We start from the raw sequence: 27,923 nt of genomic DNA, 5'->3' as shown, positions 1-27,923 counted from the left end.
AACAGGCCCCTGCAACCGATTTTGTTTGGGTTTCAAAGAACAGACAGCTGTCCACCCAGACACCTAGATTCTTCACAACTTCCTTGGGCGAGGGGACAGGTCCCAACGCTCCTGACCACCATTGTTCTATCCACAGATGGCTATCCTTCCCTAGCAGCAGGATCTCAGATTTGCTAGCATTCAGCTGAAAACAGTTGGCCATCATCCAATCCGCTACTGACATCATATCTTCTTTAAATTTAATGAGATTATGATTGCAATTTTTGGAGGAGATAACCAATTGGATGTCATCCGCGTAGGACACCAATGACAACCCTCTCTTTTTTTGCTGCTGTCGCCAGTGGTTGTATGTAGGTATTGAAGAGTGTAGAACTCAACATTGATCACTGTGGAACTCTGTAGTGTACCGCATATTCCCAAGAACAATAAGAAGGTGAAGTAACTTGAAAAGACCTGCCCGTCAGAAAAAATCTGAAACAGACCAGGGCCGTGCCCCCTAACCCCACCTCCTGCAAATGAAAAAGTAAAATCTCATGAGATACTGTATCAAAAGCAGCGCTGAAGTCGAGGAGGGTAAAGGCCACAGAATTTCCTTCATCCAAAATACTACATAATTGCTTCGTCACCACCAAGGCGGATTCCGTGCTGTGGAGTGATCTAAAACCATTTTGCGAGGGATCCAACAACTCATTGGTCTCTATGTACTTTGTGAGGATGGAATTCATATAGGATTCAATGACTTTTGCCAAAAAAGGGAGCCCAATAGTTTTCCGGTTTGGATGCGTCCAGGGAAGGCTTTTTTAATAATGGGGCAACTTTGGCATGTTTCCATGCAAGCAGCACTGTCGCTGTGGACAGAGATAGGTTGATCAGTTCCCTACTGACTGGTAATATATGTTTGTGAAATATATGAAAAAATTTCAGTGGCGTCTCGCTCTTGATTCTGCTCTCTTTTTTTATAATATCAGGAGTGAATTATAATCTATTAGTCACAAGATGCAACATAAAAAATATGCCTTCCCTTGCTGCAGCTTGAATCAGCAACTCTGTCTAATGGCTGGCATAGATGCGCAGAGGCACCTGGCCAGCCATCAGAGAGATTGACCAGAACTGGCGAAGTCCTAACCTTGGCCTCAGAGTCCTGTCAGGCGCCAAGCCCTTACCATTGTCTGTATTAATGAGATTTTATTACTATCCAAAAACTCTTTTTTTAGCAATCTCAGAATAAAGAAAGATTGATAAAAAAAGACAGTAAGTTTCTATATTAATGCTTTACACTTTGCAAGCAGTTCCTTGATGCTGTTTGTAGTAAAGTGCTCTTTTTGATATGGTCCCTCTCACTTTTTGCTCACAGATGCTGATGTTGTTGATTGGTTGTGCACTGGGATCCTGCTAAACAGACCCCAGTTGACAAGCTCTTTCCCTGAAAGCAAGACACATGTTCAATTGTAGTACAATTGGCAAAGACTTTACACCCTGGTAAGTCCCTGATAAATGGTATCTATGGGACCAAGGGCAAGGGAGCTGAAGAAGGCACCTATGGCCTGCAGCATGTATTATGCCAAACAAGGGACCCCCACAAATACTGCACAGACTTCTATTTCAGGCTGCATGAAATGGTGCAAGCCATTTTTAAAAACATAACATGGCACCCGCACTGTGTGCCATGCTCAAAGATATTGCCATTCTATACATCCATGACCTCCAGAAAAATACGATTCTGATGCCTAACAACCGTTTTTTTACTATCAAATAGGGATTTGAAAGAGGTACATTGACAATATCCTTCTCCCATGGCACGGCAGTAAGGATTCCCTACCACCATTCATTAACTGGCTCAATAACTTCCAACTACATCTGAAGTTAACTTCGGAAGTTAAAACTGATAATTTGCCTTTATTAGACTTGACTCTCCACACTGAAGAAGGAAAGATTAGGAATGCCCTCTACCAGAAACCTACTGAAAGAAATACCCTCCTGCTGTATTCAAGCTACCATCCGCGTGGCCTGCATGATGGACTCCCTTACGGAAAGCTTCTCTGGATTCACAGAAATTGCAAGTTGAGAAAATGCTTTTGTGAAGGAACTGTCCTGGCAGAAAAACTTAACAGTCGGGGCTACCCACGATGATTAGTCTCACGTGCACTCAAACAAGCATGGTATTGCCCAAGAGACACTCTTCTCACTCATAATCCCAAATGGCCTATTCTACAAATACATTTTGTGCCAACCTTCTTCTAGCAGCAAGGTCAGTAAAATCAGCAAAAGGAAATGGGATATACTATGTGTACAACACTCTTCAGGGAACCCCCTCTCTTTTCATATAAAAGGGGAAGTAACCAAGTGGACCATTTGGTCCGCACTATCTCCTGGGAGACTAGTACCAACAAAACACAATCCATTACGACTGCCTGGGGCCTCCCACCACTCATTGGACACTATAACAGTGTAGTCTGTCCACTCACACTTAACAAAAAATACTTTAGAAAGGGCAACCAAACTTTTGTACTGAAACAATTTGGCAATTGTCGCACTACACATTTCATCTAAGTCATTCATTGCCCCTGTGACCTACTGTACATAGGCCAGGTCACCCAGATGGTCAAACAACACATCATTCAACATACGAGCCGTATAAGGTAAAAAGATGAGAATGCACCCCTTGTTTCCCACTCCATTGCCATGAACCATTCAGAGAAAGATTTCACCTGGCAAGTGATTAATCAACCCTCCCTTCCCCTCGTGGAGGTGATCTCTCCTTGCTGTTGCAAAGATGCAAGTGTCGATGGATTACATGTTGTAACCCCATCAACGAGGACCTAAATATACTGGATGAATGGAATAATACAGTGTATATTTAGGCTAACTTGTGCATTCACATAAGCCTAATCATTACACATGTACCAGATGGTACTTCATTTGTCTGTCCTCCCTATGATTAGTCTGTAGTAGACACTTGTGTACTCACACTGCTGTCTGTGGACCTTTGGTCCCTATGACAAGTGCCCTGTTTTACTTCCCCACCCCCCAGGTACCACCAACCTGAATTCCTTCTCCTTTCATTTCCTTCTCACAGCAGTCGTCACATAATTCATGTAATCTTGTACTGATGATGACCTGACCAGGTTGAAATGCCATTGACAAAGCACAGCATTCCCATGGTATCCTTGGTTTTTAACATGTTTCAAATTGATTATGACCTCACTGCTCATGTTAGCTACCATTTTTAATCACACCTGTGGCGCTGGCACCATAACACGTGGCTCACTGCGCCGGTCACCTTCTCACAAGCACTATGTGTGCACATTTGTGATTCTACCTTTTGAAGAAAGAGTTTTGCTGTCCAAAGTTCCTGTTTTTCCACTTCAACATCTAATACAAATCGTGATACTCAATTCTGGTGTCTCTCCCTTTTTGTATTCTTTATGTATTTGTTTACATTTCCTTAACCCCTTCCGTGCTCCCATCGGCCACTGGCCGACTGGAGCACTCCCTCCCTGGTGCTGCGAACGGCCAACGGCCGTCGCAGCCCCGCCCACTCATTAGAACACCCGCACCGCGGCGGAATTGCCGCCGCGGTTAAGGCGTTAAATTGTCCTTCAAATATTACCTGTTGAGACGTTGTTGTTTGTTACCATATGTCCAAAGGCACTACATGTACTATATGTAAGTCACCCCTAGAGCAGCCCTTTGAGCCCTAAGGCATGGTGCATTATATTACATGTGAGGACATATCTGCATGAGCAGATATGCCCCGGTTATGTCTAGCTTGATTACTAGACATTGCACGTGATCGGGGAAGCCATCTTAAAGGCATGTACTTGGCACTGGTCATTACGAGTTACCCAGCTTCATTGAAACCAATAGTGATTGGTATCAAACATCTTGTCTTGATAAACCCATACTGATGCCAGTATCGGATTTATGAAAACATGCACCAAGAGGGCACCTTAAAGGTACCCCCTTAAACCTACTAGTCCTCTAGAGAGCTGGCTGACTGTATTATTTTTTTATTTTTTTTATTTATTAACTTAACAACATCAAGGCTTGTATTAGGCATAAAACAAATCTTGAAGTATTAGATGCACATTGTAAGAGATATTCATACATAATCATAGAACTACAATTGTTCCTGTCCCGCCTCCCCCCCTGCAAAACAACTCAATGATTTGGTTAGCTTAAGTGCCCCTGTAATAGGTTAATTAACATAGACCCTCTTGCCCTCCTGCTCACAGGACACATGTCCATCAACCTGCTTTTTTACTCCAGGGCCTCCGGAGCGGCCTCAGCAGCCTCTCTTAGGTGCGCAGCAAAGGGTTCCCAAATGTCCGCAGGCCTAACACGCTCGGGCATGAGCTCCCAGTATGTATTAAGCTTCTCCTGACAATAGGCAGCGTCCTGCAACCATGCAACGTGCACTGATGCTGGGCGTCACCCCCAGTGCATTGCCACTCTACGTTTTGCCAGTACCAATAGTATTGCCACTAGCCTGCGGCGCCCACGGGTATCTTCTCTATGTACCCCAGCAAGCAAGTCATGGGATGTGACATCGGAGGGGCCTCCACAATGTCGCCAATTGTCACGCACACCTCCCTCCAGAACACCTTAGGGCATCCACAGGCCAAATGGAGGAACGAAGCGTCTGCTGCGGCATAGCAAGTGAAGTTAGAGGTCTCGCGGAGCCCCATTTTGTGCAGCTGTAGAGGCATGCGGTTGGCGTATTGTATTTGGCAGAACTGGAGTGAGGTGGATTGGAGTGGGGCAGACTGGATTGGGGGCAATTGGGGGGTGGATTAGAGTGTGGCAGATCGTTTTAGATTAGATTGGGCCAGATTAGAGTGGGCAGACTGAAGTGGCCAGGTTGTTTTGGATAGGAGTGTGGCAAATTGGAATGGTGCAGACTGTTTTGGATTGGAGTGGGTAGGATTTGAGTAGGGCAGATTGGAGCAGAGTTAAGTGAGGCCAATTGTTTTGGATTGGAGTGCGGCATATTTACATTGCGTGCGCTGCAACGCCATTTGCGTTGCAGCGGGCGCAAGGTAATTCGTTTAATTATTTATTTATGTACTTAACTCCGGTCGGCCGTATGCCGGAGTTTACTACCCCCACCCTGCCCCTACCCCGCCCTGCCCCACCGCCCACAGCGCTCCCTCCAGGAACCACTATTGTGTGGAGATGTCATCACCTAGTGTATTGATTTGTTGTGATCATTTTAGAATATTTGTTTCCACCACACTACAGAATTACAAAAAACGTGCTTAATTTGATCTTTTCTAATTCTGAAATATCTGCACAGTCCATTTAGAGACATTTCTGGGTGCTAGAAATAAGTAACATTGTACATCCTTCCTCAAGCACTTCCCGGAGCCAGCATGACTCTCACATAAATTCTTGACTTTGAAGTCAAAGAAAGAAAAGTAAACATCAAGCTCCATGGAAGAGAGAGCCTGACATTTGACCTCTGTCTTTTAATACACAGTAAATGTAACAAGATTTAAAGGCCTGTTTACAGAAATCGAGCACTGGTGGATGAACACAGGGACGAACTCGATCAGGACATTTTAAAACAAATAGAGCCAGCAAAGGGAAAGCAAGCAAATGTGAGTTACAAACCACAAAGCCAATGGTAAACAGCTTTGCGAATGTCCCCAAGATGTTTTTAGCAAGCCAGACAGCTGCGCTGTCTGGTAGGCTGACCTAAAAACAAAACAGGAAGGGATTGGAAAAGGGGAGGCGTTTATGGGAACTTCTTTGACCTTTCAGGAAAAAGGAAGACCGTTTTGCAGTGATCAATAGGCACATTCATTGAAATATTAAGGAATGGAACAAGGGCAGAAGAAGAGGAGGTAATGCCTGCTCTATGCCTCTGTGCGTAGTATTTATAATGCATAACAGAAGGCCATGTCTTGACCAGTCTATACACAGGCGTGTTGGCTGTCCTTGAAGAGGCCATCAGTGATTTCATCAGTTACGTCATGTCGGAGGTCAGTGCAAAAGGAGTTAGGATGTTATGGCTGTTAAGCAGAATTCAGGGGTAAAGCTATCATTAGTGCAGCAGGCTCATGGATGACAGGACTCAAGGCATGAAGAGCCCACTGCACTTCAATTACGGCTGTCTTTTACTTTCCAACAAGCGTGCACAGGGGCCCAAATTACTGTTAGTGCGCATTGCACCCTTGCTATGAGATTGGCAGAAATTTAAAAAAAATACCTAGGTACTGGATTGCAGAGCTAATAGCTCTTTAAGGAAATGAGGCAATCCAATATCAAAGAAGCAAATGTATGAAGAACTATGCAGGGCTGTGGTATTAGCTTGCTGATGTTTATGTTTACAATCTTTCACAATTTTTTGTCATGTGGTTCTGTCGATATTTAGATTAATTGATATTAAGAAGTTAGTGCTTAAGAAATACACATTAATTACTTGTACAACTAATGAGTGTTTAATAAACTATATTAAAAAAAGTTATGCTGAACTCTTTTATTTTTTTAATTTTTACTTTTTTTAGAGTTTTCTATAGTGCGAACTCGACCCGAAGATATCAGGTATCAGAGCACTTTACATGAGAATCAGTTTTGTTACAGATGGACACATTCATCTTTGTTAGGCGCGGGGAGATTAAGTGATTTGCCCAGAATCACAGGATGTTGCGCATCCCTGCCGAGACTTGAACCCAGTTCCTAAGCTTCAAGGTCGACTGCTCTAGCTGTAAAGCTACATCCTCATTACGAGTTTGGCAATGAAAGAGCAGGAGCACCCGCTCCCGCACTGCAAAATCCGTGGTTGAATCACCCACCAGATTAGGAGTTTTCTCCTGTCTGGCGGGTTGTTCTTTGGCGTTCCCACTGTGGTACCTATGAAAGACGCACAGCAATGGGAAAGTCAAAATCAGTTCTGGCACGGCATGGAATGCAGCATTCCATGCTGTACAGATACTAGGGTCCATAAATCCAGTGGCGTAATGAAACCTGAGGGAGCCCCCATGCAAAGTACAAGGAGGGGGGCCCCTCCAGAATAACTGAGGAGCTCTCAGGCAAGGTTTCTGTGCCGAGGGGCCAGCCTGTAGCTCGAGGGCCTGCCTGCACTGCAGGGGTTTTTGTTACGCCACTGCACAAACTGCCTGCCAGATTAGGAGTTTTCTTCTGTCTTGCGGGACGTTCTTTGGCATTCCCACGAAGGTACCTATGAAATAGGGACCACAATGGGAATGTCAAAATCAGTTCCTGCATGTCATGGACTGCTGCAGTCCATGCTGTGCAGGTACTGGGGTGCACGCACACAAGGGGCACCACATGTCCACTCTTGCATGCACCCCATGGCGTAGAGGCACAAGGGGGCCCTGTAGGGCCCTCTTTGTTTTCTCACCCCCACACTTTCGAGGCGGTCGCACCGTCATGCAAAGTGTGCCAGTGAGGAAACTCATAATATGCTTGGCAGGGCTGCATAATACAGCCTCAAGTTCTCTGATCCCTGTTGGTTGTGGTGGTCCCAGGGTGGCCGCACCATCGACCGTGATAGGATAGTCAGAAGACTGCCACCGCAGTGCCCGCGTGAGTCTAGTGTTCCGTGGACCTCACGACTTGTAATTAGTCCCTTATGGGGGCTATTCACAAAAGTAAGTTTGAACACATAGACTGCCTTATGTGCAGGTCTACATTTGGACCACGGTGTAAATCTTCTCATGGCTGAAATTCCTAAACTCCTAAAAATGTAACTTAAAATGTAGAAAGAAAATTGCCTGGCCTCTTAGATAACAGCACTGCATGACCTATTTGATTTTCAGTGAGAAGTGGTGTACCTCTTCCATTTTCACAGTCCACCTTCAGCCAGACCAGCCATTGTTTGCCCTTCTCCAGCTTCCTTTTCCTCAGCAGCTCCAGGGCCTCACAGCTATCCACCAGCACATGAAATGCCTCCAGCCTCTCAGACAACACTGCACACTCCTCCACTTTGTCAAATGGCAGCGGGTAAGCATAAAGAATGTCGTCAAATCCACCGTCTGCATAAAAGCGGGCCTCCGCCAATGTGGACACCACAATACATCGCCGGGTGCCGTTGGTCATCACCTCTCCACATTCTCTAAAACAGAAAATAGGGAAACATTCAAGAATGAAACCACAGAGCAAGACCATGCCATTCCCGTTAAATGGCATAAACCTTTGTGGATAGCAAAAAGAGTAAAACAAAAAAGTAATGAACAGTTCATCTCAGCCACTTGTAATTATTCTGGCACACATTTCTGTTCATTTTTCTGGATCACTGTGCCACTGAAGGTGAGGACAAACCATACCAAAACTAGCCTTGGCAGACCCCTCATAAGACCAGTCCTGTCCAGCCAAACCTGCAAACCCAAATCCCTCTGCTTTGAATCTCCCGGAGCACTACACAGGTTGAATCATGTGTCGTTGGTTTCCTTCTATAACAGCACAGACAAGATAAAAACATTGGTATGGCTAGTAAAAAGAGTACTAAAGTATCCCAAAAAATAGATAGCAGGGATGCTTGAATTAATTTCAGTAACTTGTATTATTCGGGGCTGCACCCCGATCCATTGTTTTTTTTGCCCTAAGATTAGAACAAGCCATATGAAAATCAGTCATCAAGGAACCCAAGCAGTGGCAGCTGACATCTACTGGGGAGAAGGTGGTGGAGGGAATGGGTGAGTGTGAGCATGAGCAAGCAAAAAAAAAAAAAGGAAAAACACTTACCGGATCATGACGGATGACGTCCACCTCACCCCAACTTCTTCTGCTGGGACTGCAGTGCAGGCCCCAGGAAACTCCCTCGACCAATCCTGGACTACGCACCAGTGCCCTGATTGGTGGGAGCGGCTTACCTCTGCGCTCCCCAGCGCATTGGAGGCTTGCACTTGCTCTCAACCTAGCTGTCGTAAGACAGCTGGGTTGAGAGGTTTAAAGGTTTAAAGTGCCCATGTCTGGCTGGCCAACGCAAGATGGCCGGCCGAAGAGACAAGCGTGCTTTAAACAGCACAAAAGGCAGCTTTCTACCCACCACTCCTCCCTGCTGTCACTGATCCTGCCCGCCTCTTCCTGATGCTCCGTTCCAGACCGGATGATGAAAAATACAATGGTAATGAATAACCATTTTATTTTTCATCTTTGGGTCTTTGGAGGGCACAATGCTACTCCACTCCAATGGAGGAGCCGCCCCTGAACCCAATAACATTTTATTCCTAGTAGGGGCTCATCTGTTGGGTGCAGCTTGGTTTCAGTAGAAATGTGAGCAGGGGCCCCAAGTCTCAGTACACCCATCAGACTTTGGGCATCAGACTGAAAACAATTGACTGGAATGTGGCCCATGCAATTGCCAGTGACCGAGAATAATTTAAGCATTACATCCATACCCTTGTTGAACTAAAAAGAGTATACACAACCTGTCCACCCTATGGTATTTAAAACATTTTCCACCCAGCCCGATACATATCAGTTTTCAGGTTATGGATTCTGATGTCAAGGCATAACGGCATACAACACTCATAAAACCACTACAACTCAGGCATTTTTTTAGAGTGAGCACAATATGACAATAGAAGAGACAAACGTTTCCAGCCCAGGTCCAAAACTTTGGCAAAATAATCAACTCAGCATCATTCCAGAAATAATAAAAGACCTTCACCCTCTCAGCAACATGCAACATCAGCAAGAAACCGCTTGTGGGGGAGGAGCTTGGCGGGCATCCGTGATGGCCGCGTGAGCACAACGCTCTCCGGACCCCCGCCACTCCCGGCATGATATCCTGAACATATCCTGATTCTTCAAGAGGATCTATGTAGAGGACGCTGGGCTGATCTTCCTGGGATTTTTGGAATTTGATTTGGACCCGGGGCGCCGAAGATACGGCGATTTGAACTTTCGGGGCCCGCCCTTGCAGTGCGCCCGGGACTGGGTGAGGCTCTCTGGCCGTCTCGGAGTTGAACAACAGCGGCAGGGGGATTGGACTTGTGGGTCCCCCTCTTAAGTTTCGGTTTCGATTCTGCCTCAGACTGAGACATTTGGCAGGGGAGTCTGGCCTGGGCTGGGTCCGGCGCACTAGACGGCTGTCGGGCCTTTGGCTGGCTTATTCTCCTTTCAGGCTGGTCCTCTCCTAGTGGTACCCTTGCAGCTGCCTTTTGGTCCCGAAGACCTGCTTTCCTGTGGCCATTTCCATCGGGTCGAGTGAGTCTCCTGGTGACGTGGTTTCCGACATGGCGGGCAGAGGGGACCGAGAGACTCGTAAGACCAAGACGCCCCTGCGTCGGGGCCCGGTCCAGTCTAACGTCATGGACCGCTACACCCATGCGAAGGGGTCCCCCGGAGCCGCCCTGCCTGGCCCAAGTGCGGTTGACCACATTGTGGACGCATCAATGGAACCGTCCTTGCAGGACATCATGGGCGCCATTTCTGGCATGAAGGAAACGATAGGCCAACAATATGAAGCCTTGGCCCACAAAATCGACACAGTGGCCATTGATGTGAACTTGATTCGGGCCGACCTATCTAAAACCAATGAGAAGGTGAAGTCATTGGATCTCAAATCATACAGCCTCACGGCAGACGTCTCGGAGATACAGACGGAGATTGGCAACCTCCGTAGGGTGAACGATTTCATGACCCGACGCTTGGAGGACTTTGAGAACAGGGCACGTCGCTGTAATGTGCGTGTGGTTGGCGTTCCGGAGAATCCAGAACCGCACTCTGTTGATCTCCTGGTCGAGGACCTGATCCAGAACTACCTTTCTCCGTCTGGGCTGAGTAAGTTCTTCGCAGTGGAGCGTGCCCATCGTGTTCCGGGAGGCCAGGGTAAGCCAGGCGCCCCGCCGAGGCCTATTGTTGCGAAACTCTTCCACTATAGGGATCGGGACGCTATCCTGCAGGCATCACGTGTGAAGGGCCCGGTGGCCTTTGAGAACGCCACGGTGAACTTTTATCCGGACTTTTCTCAACAGGTGCAGAAACAGCGTATGGGCTTCCGTGGAGTCAAGAAGCGTCTCCGGGACATGGGATTGCGCTACGCTATGCTTTTTCCGACCAGGCTGCGAGTTGAGTACAATGACCGAACCTTTTTCTTTGATCGGCCTGACTCTGTGAATGACTGGCTGGACTCTCTGCCGGACCGACCTCCTGCAGCTGAGTCCGCCGCCCACCCGGGTGGTGCTGAGGGTGGTGTATAGAGCTGAACTATTTGTCTATGCCCGGGTCCTCGTGTAACGTAACCTCTTCTGGGATTCTATGCCTAAGTGCCTCTACTATTTGTGTGTTTTCCTTGTTATTTATCTTGTTGGGGTGGCGGGTGGGCCAGAGCCTTTCCTCCTCCGGGGTCTTTTTGTAGAATGGGGGTTCTTGGGCAACAGGCACACTGCATGTTTGGGTGGCTTTTTAGCTTCTTGCAGGGGTGCAGGGGGGGGGTGTTTCCTTTATTGTTGGGGGGTGGGTGGATGGGAAGTTTGATGTTTATGTGTTGTGTCCTCAAGGCGATTCTATCTTGCTAATGATGTTTTTGATGTCATGCTCATTGGAGGGGGGTTGCGGCGTTGCTGTGTGGGATGGGGGGTAGCGGGTTGAGGTTTATTTCGTGGAATGTTAATGGTCTGGGGGATCGTATTAAGCGGGGTGTGGTGTTGCGATGTCTACGACGTTTGTCTCCGGATATTGTTTTTCTACAGGAGACTCATTTAGTGGGCAATACATGTCGTGCACTGAATAGGTGGGGCTATCGCCTCGCCGCACATTCGGGGTTTACTACGGGTTCCAGGCGGGTGGGTATCCTTGTTCGGGCTTCCCTCCCCCTAGCTATTGATGATGTGATCCTTGATGATCGGGGGCGTTATGCCGTCCTCGTTGGTCGCTATGAGGGTCGGACCCTTTCCTTGTTTGCCGTTTATGTGCCCTTCGGTCTACAGACCTCTACCTTTTCCGATTTGGGCCGTGTGTTGTTGAACCTCCCTGTTAGTACTCTCTTCATAGCGGGTGACTTTAATTCTGTGTTCTCCGGTCTACATGATCGTCACCCCCCTAGGGACACCCCTTTGGCCCAACAGTGGCTGGGTGGGTTTCTGGATACGTTCGGCTTGGTGGATTGCTGGAGGCTTATGCATCCTACTCAGCTTCAATACACTTTCCACTCTGGGGCCCATGGGAGTCTGTCTAGACTGGATTATTTCCTGATGCCTGCGGCGCAGTCGCCGGCGGTTCGTGAGATTAGACACCTCCCCCGGGGCATCTCTGATCATTCTCCGCTCTGGCTTTGTTTTGAGGTGGGGGTGGAGGCGGCGGGCCGGGTGGCTCCTATCAACCCATGGTACCTCACCTCCCCCGAGACCCGCAATCTCTTGATTAAGTCTTTGGATAATTATTTTTTAGACAACAAGGGTTCCGTCTTCTCTGCGGTATCCCTGTGGGAGGCCTTTAAGACGGTGATTCGCGGGCAGGCCCTTTCCCTTATTACTGAATCCAAAAAGGCGAGGAATCGGGAGGTGGTGGACCTTGAGAGGGAGATTGCTGAGATAGAGGCTGACCTAGAATCGGATTTTACATCTGATAAACTCCACGCCCTGGGTCTGAAACAATTTGCTTATAAGTCTTTGGTAACAGATGCGGCTAAACTGAGGTTTCGGGAGCAACAGGGTCGTTTGTATGATGTGGGGGACAAAGCGGGTAAATTATTGGCATGGTTGGATAAGAAGGAGAGGGCGAATCGTGTGGTGCCTGTGATTCAGAGTTCGAACGGTGTGAGAGTGACAGACCCGGTTGGAATAGTTGAATGTTTTGCGGATTATTTTCGTGTGGTTTATACCCCTGTGTCTGAACGGGATGTTGATGACTCTCGCCTTTTGTTGCATGATATAGCTCTGCCCAGTGTTTCCGATTTAGACCGAGTCTCTTTGGAGTCCCCTTTTACTGCGGACGAGATAGCGACGGCCATTCGCTCACTCCGTTCGGGCAAAGCTTTGGGCCCGAATGGATTGCCAATTGAATTGTACAAGCTAAGTCCTGACAGGGTGGCGCCCTATCTTCGTACCATGTTTTTGGAATCCCGCGAACGGGGTATTCTCCCATATGATCAGCGTCTGGCTACGATAGTTGTTATTCCCAAAGAAGGTAAACCTCGGGACCTTTGTTCGTCTTACAGGCCCATTTCCCTGTTGAATGTTGAACCCAAAGTCCTGGCTAAGCTCCTGGCTACCCGCCTCTTGACGGTCATTAGTGGCTTGGTTCATCCGGATCAATCCGGATTTATCCCGCATCGCAACACGGCTCTTAACCTACGTCGTCTCCACGGAGCTGTTGCGAGGGCGGGGCTTCTGACGGAGCCGGCCATTTTGGCTTCGCTTGACGCCTCGATGGCCTTTGACACGGTAGAGTGGCCCTATCTTTGGGCAGCTCTTGAGAAATTTGGTTTTGGACCTGAGTTTATTGGTTGGGTGAAGTTGTTATACGCCGAACCCTTGGCACAGGTAGTGGTGAACGGTCGGGTTTCTGTCCCCTTCTGTCTTGGTAGGGGGACCCGTCAGGGGTGCCCCTTGTCTCCGTTGCTTTTCGCGCTTGCTCTGGAACCGTTGGCTGCGTGGCTTCGATGGGAACCTTCACTCAAAGGGATCCGTTGGTCACCGGATTTTGAAGACCGCGTCTCGCTTTACGCGGATGACATTCTTCTGTATCTTACTTCCCCGCGTAAATCTTTAAATGTCTTATTTGACGTTCTTACTTCGTTTGGTGCTAACTCGGGTCTGGTTATTAATTGGGCTAAGTCCTGTGTGTATGTTCTCTCGGGTGTTTTGCCCCCATTGCCGGACAGGTTTCCTGTCCAGGTTGTCCAATCTGGCTTCAAGTATTTGGGGATCTTTATTACGCTGGACTCCTCACTCCGGTTCGAGCGTAACCTCCTCCCCCGCTTCTTAGACTGCGACTGGATGTGGCCCGTTGGCGTAAACTACCCCTGTCTCCTCTGGGCAGGGCTGCCCTTTTTAAAATGATGTCTTTGCCGCGATTCCTCTACGCGCTTCAAAATTCTTTTGACGACATTCCCGCTACCTATTTCCGAGAGATCGAGAGTCTTCAAAGGCAACTGATCTGGGACGGGCGTCCACGTATCGCCCTTGCGAAACTTACCATCCCTTGGTATGACAGGGGCATGGCGCTCCCCGATATCAAGAGATATTATTGGGCTTCCCAGCTGTCTGCCATTAACCACGCAATGTATTCCCCGGGTCGAGATCCGGCCTTTGAGATGGATAGACTCCAGCTGCCGTGAGGAGATTTTAATAGAGCGCTTTATTCCAGATCGGCCGGGCGCCATCTTGTGGGCCCGTCCAGGACCGCAGTCAATGTGTGGCATGCCGCGAATGTGAGTTTGGGTTGGGAGAACCGACTGACAATGGCGACTCCGCTTTATGCTTCTGAACGTTTGGGGTGTCTCTGGTCTACTAAGGGCTTTGACCGCTGGGATATGATTGGTATATGTAAAGTGGGTGATGTCTGCGTGAACGGTAGAGTGAAGTCTTTCCAGGCCCTTAAGGCAGAATATGACTTGAGTGATAGAGAGTATTTTCGGTATTTGCAGGTCCGGCATGCCCTGACCTCTGTTCTGGCTCCTGATGTGACCCTGCCCGAGTCCTCCCCCCTTGAGGATCGCATACTGGATGGACACCTGCCCGATAGCACTATCTCCCTTATTTACAAGAAACTGATTAATAATCGCGCTGATTTATTGATCCGACTTAGGGAGGTTTGGGTCGGTGACGGATTGGACTTGGATGATGAGGATTGGCAGTCGGCACTCTCTTCTCCGAAAGAGGTCGCCATCCCCGCCCGTCTCCATTTGGTCCAACTTAAGATCCTCCACCGGGTATATGTAACTGGTCCGCGTCTGGTTGTGATGGGTTTTTCCCCAGATGGCTTATGCAAGCGTGGTTGTGGGATGAGTGCTACATTTCTGCATATTCTTTGGGAATGCCCGTTGGTAGCAGCCTACTGGATTGATGTGCTTGCGGTGATGACTGTTGTGACTGGTATTACCCTGCGGCCGGAGGCCCGACGATGCCTGTTGAACGTGTGGGAACCCACCGACTATTCTGTGACCCAGACCAGATGGGCGACCTTGGGATACATGGTCGCGAAGCGGGACATTGCGCAACTCTGGAGCGCATCCAGACCGCCCGAAGTCTCGGTGTGGGAGGATAACATGGACTGGTCCATGTTCCGAGAGAAGACCGTCTATGTGGCTAGGGGCAGACCAAGGGCGTGGACGAAGATTTGGGGTCAGTGGAATGCATATCGTGGAGATATTTGTACCCCTCCCTTGGTTGACATTCCCGATGTTACCTTATCTCCCTAGGCTGACGTTCCCGAAATTTTTTTCATGTTATTTTAGGATTTTCCTGCCCTCCCCGCTGGCCCCCCCCCCGGCCTTGCCGAGTCCCATTGATTTGCTTTTGTCTTCCTGATTAGTGTCTCTCCCCTCCGCCTTCTGGGCTGACTTGATTAATGTGCATTCGCCTTGTTTAGAGTTCGTTGTTTTTATGATTAATACAGAAAATTGTTATGTCCTGTCCTATGCTTTGAGCAATAATTGGTATATGCTTTGTGCCTGGCCACGAAAGTGATCGTTTGCTTTTTATGTTGTGCGTTGCTATTAGCGGCCAGCCCGTGTGGTTGTGGGCCCATCTCTGTAATTTTTATTTGATTGCTCAATAAAAGTCTTTAACCAAAAAAAAAAGAAAAAAAAAAAAAGAAACCGCTTGTGGACCAGTGGTATGACTTATTCAGATATGTTGAGAACTCACGAACTGGCAAAGCAAAAGTAGCTTCTGGCTAGGGGTATTTACTTATTTATTTATTCAGTGTTTTGTATAGCACCTAGGGGTATTTCTTTCTTTATTTATTCAGTGTTTTGGATAGCGCAAACATGACCCAAATTGGATATCAGAGCGCTTCACAATTCTATAGCATTGTAGTTCTGTCATGACCACCGAAAAAAAAGAAGGTGGGTTAATGGCCACCAAATGCAGACCCATGCTAGTAGAAAATGTTCACTTCTGCCCTGAAGTGAATATCGAATGATGAAACCAAATGTTGGTATTCGTGACATTAGTTAGTGCCATTTGCAGAAAATAAGGAGTTAGGTCCCGGGACACAGGGTCAGCTGGACCATAGAATAATTTATAAAAAGAGAGAAATGCTGGCCCTGCGATTTTTGATAGCTATATTTTGAGCAACAAACCAAATCCTTGTTATGATTTGTATGGTCGAATTTATTTAAACCATTTACTTTTTCATATAAATCTCATTAAGTTAAAGCATTGATTGCATGAGAAAAACACTACGTACATACAATTTATACAAAAACATTTGACAAAGAGTTTTAACAAAAATACATAAATACATATGACAAAATGACATCCAATCATTTAGTGTACATAAATATACAAATACGGTCATACGAGAAGCATCAGTCGTTATGTAGTATTAAGCAATGAAGCTATTTGCAGTAAGGAAAAGAAAACACAATGAATTGTAACAAATACAAATTTTCAATTGTCTGATGAATAAACTTGAATTCTTTCTGCTATTGCCAATTCCTTTCTGCTATTGCCGACGCGTTTCGAACTCGCTCTGGCATTTGGCAAGTTCTCATCAGGGCTTTCTCGTATTATTCTTCTGAAAATTATGTACAAAGAAAATGAGTGAGATTTTGCAATCCTCATTTTCGTCCCCTATATACATTGCCCCCTACCAAGACTTTCTAGAAAACGTGTACCTTTATTTTCAAGTTGGCAGCGGGTTTTCAATTTTCAAGAGATCTTATTCAATCAATGTAGATTCGGTTCTAGAAAATTACAACGAACCAAATTACAATATAGTAATGGAATAGAAAAACAGGGGAACTGCATTTAAACAGCCCAAGCGCCAACAATAAGGTAGGCACCCGGTTCTGTTACCCGTTCTACTCGTTCTAACCGCTGTTTGTAAAACCGATTGGAATAGTTGAGTGACTTTAAACTCTCCTTGTAGGTGCAATAAGACGTGTCCACCGCCGGCTGGCGGGTGGGAGCTGATTTTTGTCCCACGCACGGCTGTTTCAAATATTTACCAAACAGAAGTGCAGACTACTGGTTTGAAGGTAATTTTCCAAGATTGTCCTCTGGCCATCTAGGCGCAGGCTGTCCTGACCATTACTATATTGTAATTTGGTTCGTTGTAATTTTCTAGAACCGAATCTACATTGATTGAATAAGATCTCTTGAAAATTGAAAACCCGCTGCCAACTTGAAAATAAAGGTACACGTTTTCTAGAAAGTCTTGGTAGGGGGCAATGTATATAGGGGACGAAAATGAGGATTGCAAAATCTCACTCATTTTCTTTGTACATAATTTTCAGAAGAATAATACGAGAAAGCCCTGATGAGAACTTGCCAAATGCCAGAGCGAGTTCGAAACGCGTCGGCAATAGCAGAAAGGAATTGGCAATAGCAGAAAGAATTCAAGTTTATTTATCAGACAATTGAAAATTTGTATTTGTTACAATTCATTGTGTTTTCTTTTCCTTACTGCAAATAGCTTCATTGCTTAATACTACATAACGACTGATGCTTCTCGTATGACCGTATTTGTATATTTATGTACACTAAATGATTGGATGTCATTTTGTCATATGTATTTATGTATTTTTGTTAAAACTCTTTGTCAAATGTTTTTGTATAAATTGTATGTACGTAGTGTTTTTCTCATGCAATCAATGCTTTAACTTAATGAGATTTATATGAAAAAGTAAATGGTTTAAATAAATTCGACCATACAAATCATAACAAGGATTTGGTTTGTTGCTCAAAATATAGCTATCAAAAATCGCAGGGCCAGCATTTCTCTCTTTTTATAAATTAGTTAGTGCCATGGCATTAACAAATCAAGCTATGCAATGTTATCTGTCGATAAACAGTGGATAGAAAGCACATTGATAAACTAGACTATAAAGTAAAGTACAATACATATGTACTTATTCCATAAATTAGCAGAACACAAAACAGATTACAGATGAAAATGCACTGCACAACCCTCTATCAAGGAATTTCACCTCAGAATCAAGGCTAAAAGTGAAGATGCGGTTATGAAAGGGCCTAGCTTTTAAGCTTGTGAGATTCCTACTCTAGGGTGACGCCACATGAGCTAGGCATTATCAATTCAGCAGTGATTTTGCCAGCCAAACACATAATGCTTCACAAAGACGTTTTCAGTCGCAGATGTGTTTCACCTTAAAGCCACCAACGAAATACACTTCCATATACTACCACATGTGAGTCTATCTCTCAAATCTGCAGACACAAGTTATCTACTGCCTGTGGTTTGCAAAACTCCCCCATTCATTGTTCTCCTTCAGCCTTTTCAACATCACCCAACAACTGAGTATGGGAGCCTTCCTCTTTGACTCCCCTAGGTCATGTTCATTGTCTCACAACTCTTATTTTAATTGGCCATCCTCCCCAACATCCAGCTGATTGTACTCTTCAAGATCGTCAATAGCCGTAAACCTCTATACTACTCTTGCGCTGAAAACATTGAGCCCTATCCAAGCTCTGCCAGCATACGAAAGCCAACAAAACTACCTCTCCGCTGTCCAAACACAGACAGTTATGGATTTTGTGAACCTTGACGACCCTAAACAGAACTGCTGTTCCAGACTACAAACCTAAACAGGGATCCTTGCACCACTCCCCAAGCAAAGACAAGTCAACACATCAAAATCCCACTGATACATTTCTACAAAGCTATGATGCTCAACACCCACCTCATAGCCACCGAGCTTTCCGCTTCTTATGTGACATTTCAGTGATCTAAGTGTGAAACTTCGGCTGACCCTTTATAGAAGGTAGAGCAAAGCAGTTGTGTGAAGCTCCTACAGCCATAACAGACCCCAACGTTTGCAAAGGCGATCCACTCCCTATGAACTCTTGATGGCTTGTTGTTCAGGTGCTTTGAACTCCACACTTAAACAAGCATTGGTACTGCCAATAGGTCTCACTTTTAATATGCAGGAACTTATATCCTGGTTTCGTAGATGCTTGTTAGCTTTGGGATACTTTATGAGCAAGCATTTCAAGATAGCTGTCCATACATGCAGTAGCCATCTAGGAATGATTTTAGTTAAAGTACAATAAAAATCATTGAAATTGAAATACATGCCAGAAATAGATCTGCTGGTTCGATCCCTACTCGTATGCTTTGAAAGGGAGGGGCAACATTCTTCCGACTTTAACAGTATTTGCTGCTCCCACCTTTCGTCCAAAAAGGAATCTAATGCTTGCCACAGGTAAGATAGGTACTAGCGTATGGAAGCCCATGTTTTACCTCTTTACTGGGGTCTTATATTTCCTAAGAAAGCGTGCAGAACAATGGAGTATGTTTTTTCCTAGCCCAATGTGTTTTATAGTTGCATAGACTCCTTGTGGGGTGTGCACACATGGAGGGAGAATACAGCATCAACAGAGAGATGGAAAAACATTGCGAGGATGGCGCTTCGAGCTGATCTCAGTGTGGGAGGCTGAGGGTACAAGACAGAGCTGACTTACATATGCTACACTGAGTAAGAAGTTTTGAGTTCTTTCTGCCTCTTCTTCTCCTCACCTCCCCTCTCTCAGTAACTCAGAAGAGTGGGCCAAGAGTCAAAGAAGCCACAAGGCAACCTATCCATGCACTAGCCTTGTACATGTGAACTCTCACTCAATGTGGGTCAGCTACCAAGGAATGAGGGTGCCACACACTAAAAGTAAAACATTTTATCACCCGGGGTATCAGATTCCCCAATGCCTTTCTTCTATTTGAGCGGTCTATGGAGCAGCACTGAGCTCGATTTCAGAGGAAGGGTACCAGTATCATCATCAGTGTGCTGAAGAAACCTGCTGTATGGGACGGGGAACAGGCGGGGATCAGAGGGGAAGGAAGCAGGTTGGAGTAGATACAGGCATGGACGATTTATAGAGTGAAACACTGCAGCGATCAGGCTTGAATTACATATAGGGGGGCAGCATCAAGTCAGCGCCTCAGGCAAAAACAGGAACAGTGCACCCTGTTACAATGAATGTGCTACCCCTAAGGCAGCCGTGAACTTGGGCTGCCCTCAATCAGCGAAATACATAGTGGAGCTTCAGGGCCGGTCTGTGTTTATCTATGCTACATGTGCGCCAGCGCTATCAGTATTACAGAAGGTGCGGCACTAGTGCCAGCAGCTCTAGTGTAATTCCACAGTGCCCTAGGGTACAAAAAGAGGTTGCATCTTTCTGTTGCACCCCTGGGGCACTCTCTGTAATACAGTTCCTGGTCTTCCTCTTCTTACATTATGTCCAGGGTATTTTAGGGTTTATTATTTTCATGGATCACGTTTGGGAAAAATGTGCGGCTTCTTAGAAAAACATGGTGCTTATTATGCACTGCTTCTTGTTCCACTGAGAGACAATTTAGGCGTCACATCTGAATGCAAACAAACGTTTGTCTATGTTTAACCCGTTGACCGCGGCACAAATTCCGCAGCGGTGGGGGATATTTATGACTGAGCGTGGTTCGGTCGGCCCCCGACCATCCTCCGCACACGCCCACTGTGACGTTGGACTGCCAGGGGGCCGACCGACACACGCAAAGGGTTAAAAACCCTATATACATCACATCACAGTCGGTCTCATGGATTCCTAGATTCCCTGAGACCTTGCATCAGCCCTCTTCCGGTTATCTGAAAAGACACATGGTTCAGGTCAGCACAGGACGGTCGTCTTTAGTTAAAAGGTTAGTTATGAAGTGTTTAACTAGCTAAGTATCATCCTTATACCATATTCTCTTCCACCATTCTATAAACGCCACGTTAGCAGTGCCGTTTTAGATGCTGCTATAATAACAATATGAATAATACACGCATGTTTTAAACGAGATGCACAGTAGAAAACAAACTCCATAAAAACCTACCCACAGCAGAGCCCATGCTCGTGTTTGAACTCTTTTGATTTTAGGATGCAAGGGAATGCTCCTTTTTTACTGCGTGTGTGTCCTGCTGAAAGGATTTTCTATGTCCAGGTCATTCACTGTGCTGAGAGGAGGCTGTTATTCATCTCCTTAATGGCCCAATCCCGGCACTGCCTCTCTCAAACTGTTTACACATTCAACTGCTCAGTTTTGAAAAGCAGAAAGTAGAATCTTCGTCATGATGTGAAGTTCTGATTTTATCTGGCAAAGTATGGATTTAAAATGCAGCTCTGTGCTGTGTTAAACTTAAAAACCACAGGTTTGTTACTTTTATAATTAGATTTTTTTTGGTTTGTTTTTAAATTATTTTAAAACGGCTGAACATTTATATGTTTTGTTTATTAATTTATTTGTGAAAAATAGGCTTTTATGTTTTAGAGTTAAAAAATGGAAGTGTATTTGGGGGTTCTGATTTTGCTGGAATAGCATATCAGAACCCCAGATTTCTATCAATTAGGATAATACATTTGTAAACCCCAACACACATTTTTTGTTGCTCATTAGCCACTTTGTGGGATTGCCGTTAGAATAAAACCTTAAAGACCTCTCTAATCCACAAATTGTAAAATATTTTTTTGCAATTTCTGTGCGACAGGATTTAGAGCAGTAAATTATAAGCCACCCCCAGTTACTGCACCTTTCCATATGTATGTGGAAATAGTGTTAGAATAGCACATTTACAGCCACATGCATCAAGCTAAAAACCGGTCGCAAACGGGCAGATTCTCAGATTCTGCCCCTTTGCGACTAGTATTTTTGCATTTGGGATGCATCATCCCAAATGCAACAAGCATTGGAAATGCAATAGGTCTCGGATTTATTTGAGTTAGAGCTAATGGCATTGTAAATGGCAATGTCTTTTATCCATGTGTTATGGAGTGTGTGCATGTGGTGTGTAGTGGAATTATGTGGGTTGGATTGGAATTGTAGCAATAGTGGCATGCTGCGCTTTAGATGAATATGTTTAAAAGTAAAGTGCACCATACTGCGATTGGTACAATAGTTAATTGTGGATGCGTTAACAATTGATGTGTGCACTGATCGTTGGTGGTGTGTGTGCCTGGTGGAAGCGTGCACTGCCGACTGGAGGTGTGTGTACCTGGTGGAAGCGTGCACTGACGGCTGGTGGTGTGTGTACCTGGTAAAAGCGTGCACTGACGGCTGGTGGTGTGTGTGCCTGGTGAAAGTGTGCACTGACGGCTGGTGGTGTGTGTGCCTGGTGAAAGCGTGCACTGATGGCTGGTGGTGTGTGTGCCTGGTGAAAGCGTGCACAGACGACTTATGGTGTCTGTGTCTGGTGAAAGTTTGCACTGATGGTGTGGTTGTGTGTGTGTGTGGTTGCGTGTGTGGTTGCGTGTGTGGTTGTGTGTGGCGGTGAGCGTGTGGTGGTGAGTGTGTGTAAGTTTGCACTGAATGTGTGGTGGTGAGTGTGTGGGGTCTTATGTGTGGGGTCTTATGTGTGGGGTCTTATGTGTGGGGTGTTATGTGTGTGGTCTTATGTGTGTGGTGTTATGTGTGTGTGTGTGGTGGACTTAGTTCGAGTTTTCATACCCTGCACACTCACACTGTTCACCCTACACACTCACACGATGTTCACCCTGCACACTAACACCCTGTTCACCCTACACACTCACACACTGCTCACCCTACACACTCACACACTGTTCAACCTACACACACACACTTCTCACCCTACACACACACACTGCTCACCCTACACACTCACACACTGCTCACCCTACACACACACACACTGCTCACCCTACACACACACACTGCTCACCCTACACACACACACTGTTCACCGCACACTCTCACACTGCTCACCCTGCACACACTGCTCACCCTACACACTCACACTGCACACTCACACACTGCTCACTCTACACACTCACACACTGCTCACCCTACACACTCACAATGCTCACCCTAGGTAATGCGAAAAGACCTAGCTCTGCCCTTTGGCCTGTGTTGTAATCATACAGAAGGTTGTGAGTAGTTGCGCTTGATTGGTTGGGGCGTCCCCTCCTTTCTGCTCCCCTCACAGAGGGCCGGCTGCCTCCATGAAGCTCCCAAGACATGTGTTCAGCTGTTCTTTGTTTTAGCTCCTGTGTGTCAGTGCACCGTGTAAGCGCACAAGCATACCCTGCTCTCTCTGCACTCACTCTCACTCTGCACTCACTCTGCACTCACAGTCACTCTGGCGCTCACTCTGCACTCACTCTGCGCTCACAGTCACTCTCGCACTCACAGTCACTCTCGCACTCACAGTCACTCTTGCACTCACTCTGCACTCACAGTCACTCTCGCACTCACACTGCACTCACACTGCACTCACTCTGCACTCACAGTCACTCTCACACTCACTCTGCACTTACAGTCACTCTCGCACTCAGTCACTCTCGCACTCACTCTGCACTCACTCTGCACTCTCGCACTCACTCTGCACTCACTGTCACTCTCGCACTCACTATGCACTCACTCTGCACTCTCTGTCACTCTGCACGCACTCTGCACTCACTCTGCACTCACTGTCACTCTGCATTCACTCTGCACTCACTGTCACTCTGCACTCACTGTCACTCTGGCACTCACTCTGCACTCACTGTCACTCTGGCACTCACTCTGCACTCAGTCACTCTCACACTCACTCTGCACTCACAGTCACTCTCGCACTCACTCTCGCACTCACTCTGCACTCACTGTCACTCTCGCACTCACTCTGTGCTCACTGTCACTCTCGCACTCACTCTGCACTCACTGTCACTCTCGCACTCACTCTGTACTCACTGTGCACTCACTGTCACTCTGCACTCACTCTGCACTCACTGTCACTCTGCACTATCACTGTCACTCTCGCACTCACTCTGCACTCACTGTCACTCTCGCACTCACTCTGCACTCACTGTCACTCTCGCACTCATTCTGCACTCACTGTCGCTCTCGCACTCACTCTGCACTCACTGTCCCTCTCATGCGCACGGACAGAATTCATGTCCGTATTACTTCATAAAGCGCACTTGTTGTGCATTCATGCGTGCAGCATGGCGCCGCCCTTTGCCACTAACATGAGGTTTAAGTTCTCTTTCCTGGTCATCACATTCCAGGTCATCCTTATAATTTTGTCTGCTATTTTTGTCACCTATGACACCCTCACCATGACAACCATGGGAATAGTACACATGCCGAAGAGGACGAGTTCATCAAGCTGTACCCATGTAAGTATTTGTTTTTGGTGTTCATGTATTTACTGGAAGCTGTATAAAGCGCCGCGAGGTGCCTGGGCGACTTTACGGCGCTATGATGTGGATTGTTAGAACCCTCCGCTTTGAGTTAGACCTAGGTGAACAACCCTTCCTGCAGAAAGCGCTATGAAGCCATCTACGTGATAGGACATGTAATGTAGTAATGCTGGTAACTTCACATTTTGTAGCATTTTGCAGTTTGCTTGTGCTTTCTGACACTGAACAACGAGTTCCTAATAACACTGCCTGCCTTTCGAGCGCTTCTGCTCGACTAAGCATTAACTTGAATTCTTTAAAAAAACACATAGGGGATGGTCTGTGGTTCCTCACAAGAGTCCAATCACGCAGATGATATTCCTATTCACAGAGAATGCGCGCGCGCATTTTTTATTCTCGCTGAGGAAAGGACATTTGGAAGTGACCACGGAGAGCATCTTGCGCAGGTAGTTGTTTTCGTCACTCACAGGCGTTCGGAGGCAGAGTTGTTTTCTCTTTGGAAGCGTGTAACGGTTTCAGAGTCCGGACGAGGCGCTATCTTGTTCTCCAAGACACAGTGCATTTAGGGCAGCTCCTTGTCATCCAGCTGGTGAACGCGATAGGACTCCTGCTCTTGTAAATGAGCACAGCTTGTTTCCCGTGCTGGAAATGCTGGGAGTCACCGAGTGCAGACAAACACACCCGAGGCAGCCTGTGACCATCTCCAGGGCAGTTTCAGGCGAGGCTACGGAAATATTTTTTTTAAATAGGGCATAATGGTTCGCATTGCAACACTCCAATACACAATCATCCTGCACATTACAATGGGCTATTATTTTTCTGCGACAGTACATCATGTACATGCAGATAAAAAAGTGAGCCCTCGAGAGTATATGTGATTATCAGCAGCATGCACGTAACTCACCGAGCCATCTTGCTGACAGGGAGAGCTCAGTGAAATGGATTGAAAAAAACAAGCAGCACTGAAAAAACGCCGGCGAGTGGTGCACGCGCGGGCGCGCCACTGCCATCATATGTCTTGAATTATCTCCGCCGTGACGGACGAGATAATTGAAGATATATGGCCTTCTGGTGCGCGTAACAGACACCAATGGGCCATATACGGAGCTACTCGACCGCTTATGGCTTATTGCGTGTTCTGTTTCTAAAGCACACGCACGCGAAGACCAATAGCATTGCACATACCAAAAAAAAAGCACAAAAAAGCACGAGCAGCCTGGAATTCGTAGGTATGTTTTTCGAAGCCCTGAGAATAGGACACTGGGCCACGCCCACTGCTGACGCAGTGGGACGGTAGGCCCGAGCCCTAAAAATCGCAATTTAAGGAATCTCTAAATTGAGATTCCTTAAATGCAATGCATCAAATTAAAATAATTAGCGATTTCGCTAATAGGAGTAGCAAATTACCATGAAGTTGAACTTCATGGTAATTTGCAAAAACTTTGAAAAATGCAGTTTTATGCATTTTTCAAAGTTTCATGTTGCGCACACACATGCCCTTAGGGCATGTGTGTGCGCAACATATGTGCACAGATCAATTTCAGGGGTGCAACAGGGTGTCCTTTTGACACCGTGGCACCCTTGAAATTGCATTCTCAAATTGCGATTCTCTAATTGAGAATCGCAAATTGAGAATGTCTTCCCATTCATTCCTATGGGCCTCTAGGCCCATAGGAATGAATGGGGAGGTATTCCTTAATTGCAATTCGCAATTTGCGAGTCGCAATTAAGAAATGTTTAGAAATCGCTATTTTTTAAGCGATTTCTACATGCATAGGCTTTTGCGATTCCTTAATTGCAATTCCCTAAAAATCGCAATTAAGGAATTGCAAAAGCCAACATTTATTTATTTATTTATTTATTTTCAGACTCTTATATAGCGCATGGCTACTCAGGAGCATCCCAGCGCTTGCACGGAGCCCAGAGGGTACACAGCGACGGGATCAGGAGCTATTTACATCACTGTATAAATCTAGCTTTATACTCTGCTGAAAAGCCAGGTCTTCAATTTCCTTCTAAAGATCAGCAGGTTGGGTTCATGTCGCAGCGGAGGGGGAAGCGAATTCCACAGCCTAGCTGCGTTCAGAATAAAGAGACGACCCCCGGTCCTAGATCTCCGGACTCTCGGGATCTCAGCTAAATTCTGATCGTCTGAACGCAGGTCTCTCCGGGCCTTATAGGGCCTAATCAAGGTCCTCAGAATGACCGGACCCTGTCCATGCATGACCCTATGTGTAATACATAATGTGCCTGTAAATCTCTCCAATGTCCTCAATTTATGCACTTTCTTTAATGTCTGTGGGACAGGAGCTTGAATAGTAAATGTTATCCACCTCTAATATTTCCACTTTCCCCAATGTTATAATAATACATGTCACCACACAGCCTGCAAATGTAGCACTTTCCCGAAGTATGTAGCATTGCAGTTAGGGTAGTAAATGTAAGGCTTTTAATTTTTGCACTTTCCCCAATGTTTGGCAAATGGAGTTAGAATAGTAAATTATAACAACTACACTCATCAACATTTGCACTTTCCTCAATGTATGTGGGATTGGTATTAGGTTAGTAAATTAGAGGTTTGCATTTTTTGCACTTTCCCAAAAGTTTGTGGGGAAGGAATTGGAACAGTAAATCTTAATACCCTCACCTTTCCTTACACTTTCCCAGTGTTAGAATGTTAGTTGTCAACTATCTGGCATTTTAACATCAAGTTATATACTTACATTGTGTCAATACAGCCCTGAAGAGACGAAACATGTTGGCTATATTAACAATGTTTATTGCATATCAGGAATACTATCCTGCTGTGCTGTAAAATCCAGGCTACATTAATGATGTCTATTGCATGCACGGAACACTATCCCGTTGTGCTGTAAAATCCCAAGACATTCTTTTTTGTGCCCTTTTTTGTTTGTGAAGCAATCATATTCGTCTGTTGTCATAATGATTATATTTGTTGCATCTGGGCTCACTCCATATAAATGCAATGTTCCTCATGCGTGAAGAAATAATAAAAGTGTCATTTGTGTACTTATATGAAAAATATTTTTCATATTATTTTTGATTAGTGCAAGTAGTGTGCTCCAGACAATTTTGCATCATATAGGCGGAATTGTTGGTTGAGGCAACCCAACTTATCATCTTACTCATTTGCAAGGACCATCTTTCTGCCACTGCCACTTTCTCCACATTCCTCAAAAAGAAGTTTGTTTTCCTCCAACTTACAGGGTCTTGTGAGTTTTCATGTGTGGCCTGAGCTGCACCCCAAGGCCCTGGAACCTTTCAATCATCTGCTTGGCATTCCTCTTAACGACCTCCAAGTCCACTATGAATGCGGGAGTGGGAAGTTCTTCTATAGAGCGTCCAGTCCACATTCTGCAAAGTCAACACCTGCAGAACAGAAAGAAAGAGAAAGAACTAATGACGACTGGAAAAACACAACTTAAAAAGACCAATAAACTGACAAAGAATTATCTGTAATGTGATGAAGGTGACCATAGAAGAGAAAGTTGGCTGTAGCATCCTAGTGCCCACGGACACAGGAGAAGAAACCTGGGGCCCATTACACATGTGGTGCATTGTCCTTCATTGCACTGGGCGCACCTTTAAAAAGGCGCGCCCGGTGAAAAATGCGCCGCATTATGGGGAATGCCCTGCCCCCCGGGCAACATGAACTCG

General features: G+C 46.1%; 1 protein-coding gene across 1 annotated transcript in view; it reads right to left on the bottom strand.

Annotated features, from left to right (window-relative positions):
- LOC144783757 (D-serine dehydratase-like) overlaps window positions 1-27,923 on the bottom strand; it is a 667,234-nt gene that overhangs the window by 534,664 nt on the left and 104,647 nt on the right. The window contains exons 2-3 of the mRNA XM_078662446.1: window positions 27,471-27,635; window positions 7,800-8,080 (exon numbers count right to left, since the gene is read on the bottom strand). Of these exons, the coding sequence (XP_078518572.1) occupies window positions 7,800-8,080; window positions 27,471-27,619 (430 nt within the window). The 5' untranslated portion in view covers window positions 27,620-27,635. The remainder of the gene's footprint in view (window positions 1-7,799; window positions 8,081-27,470; window positions 27,636-27,923) is intronic.

Source organism: Lissotriton helveticus, chromosome 10, assembly GCF_964261635.1.
Source record: "Lissotriton helveticus chromosome 10, aLisHel1.1, whole genome shotgun sequence".
Classification (NCBI taxonomy): domain Eukaryota; kingdom Metazoa; phylum Chordata; class Amphibia; order Caudata; family Salamandridae; genus Lissotriton; species Lissotriton helveticus.
The sequence above is the reverse complement of the archived record's forward strand: the minus strand, read 5'-3'. Positions and strand labels throughout refer to the sequence as shown.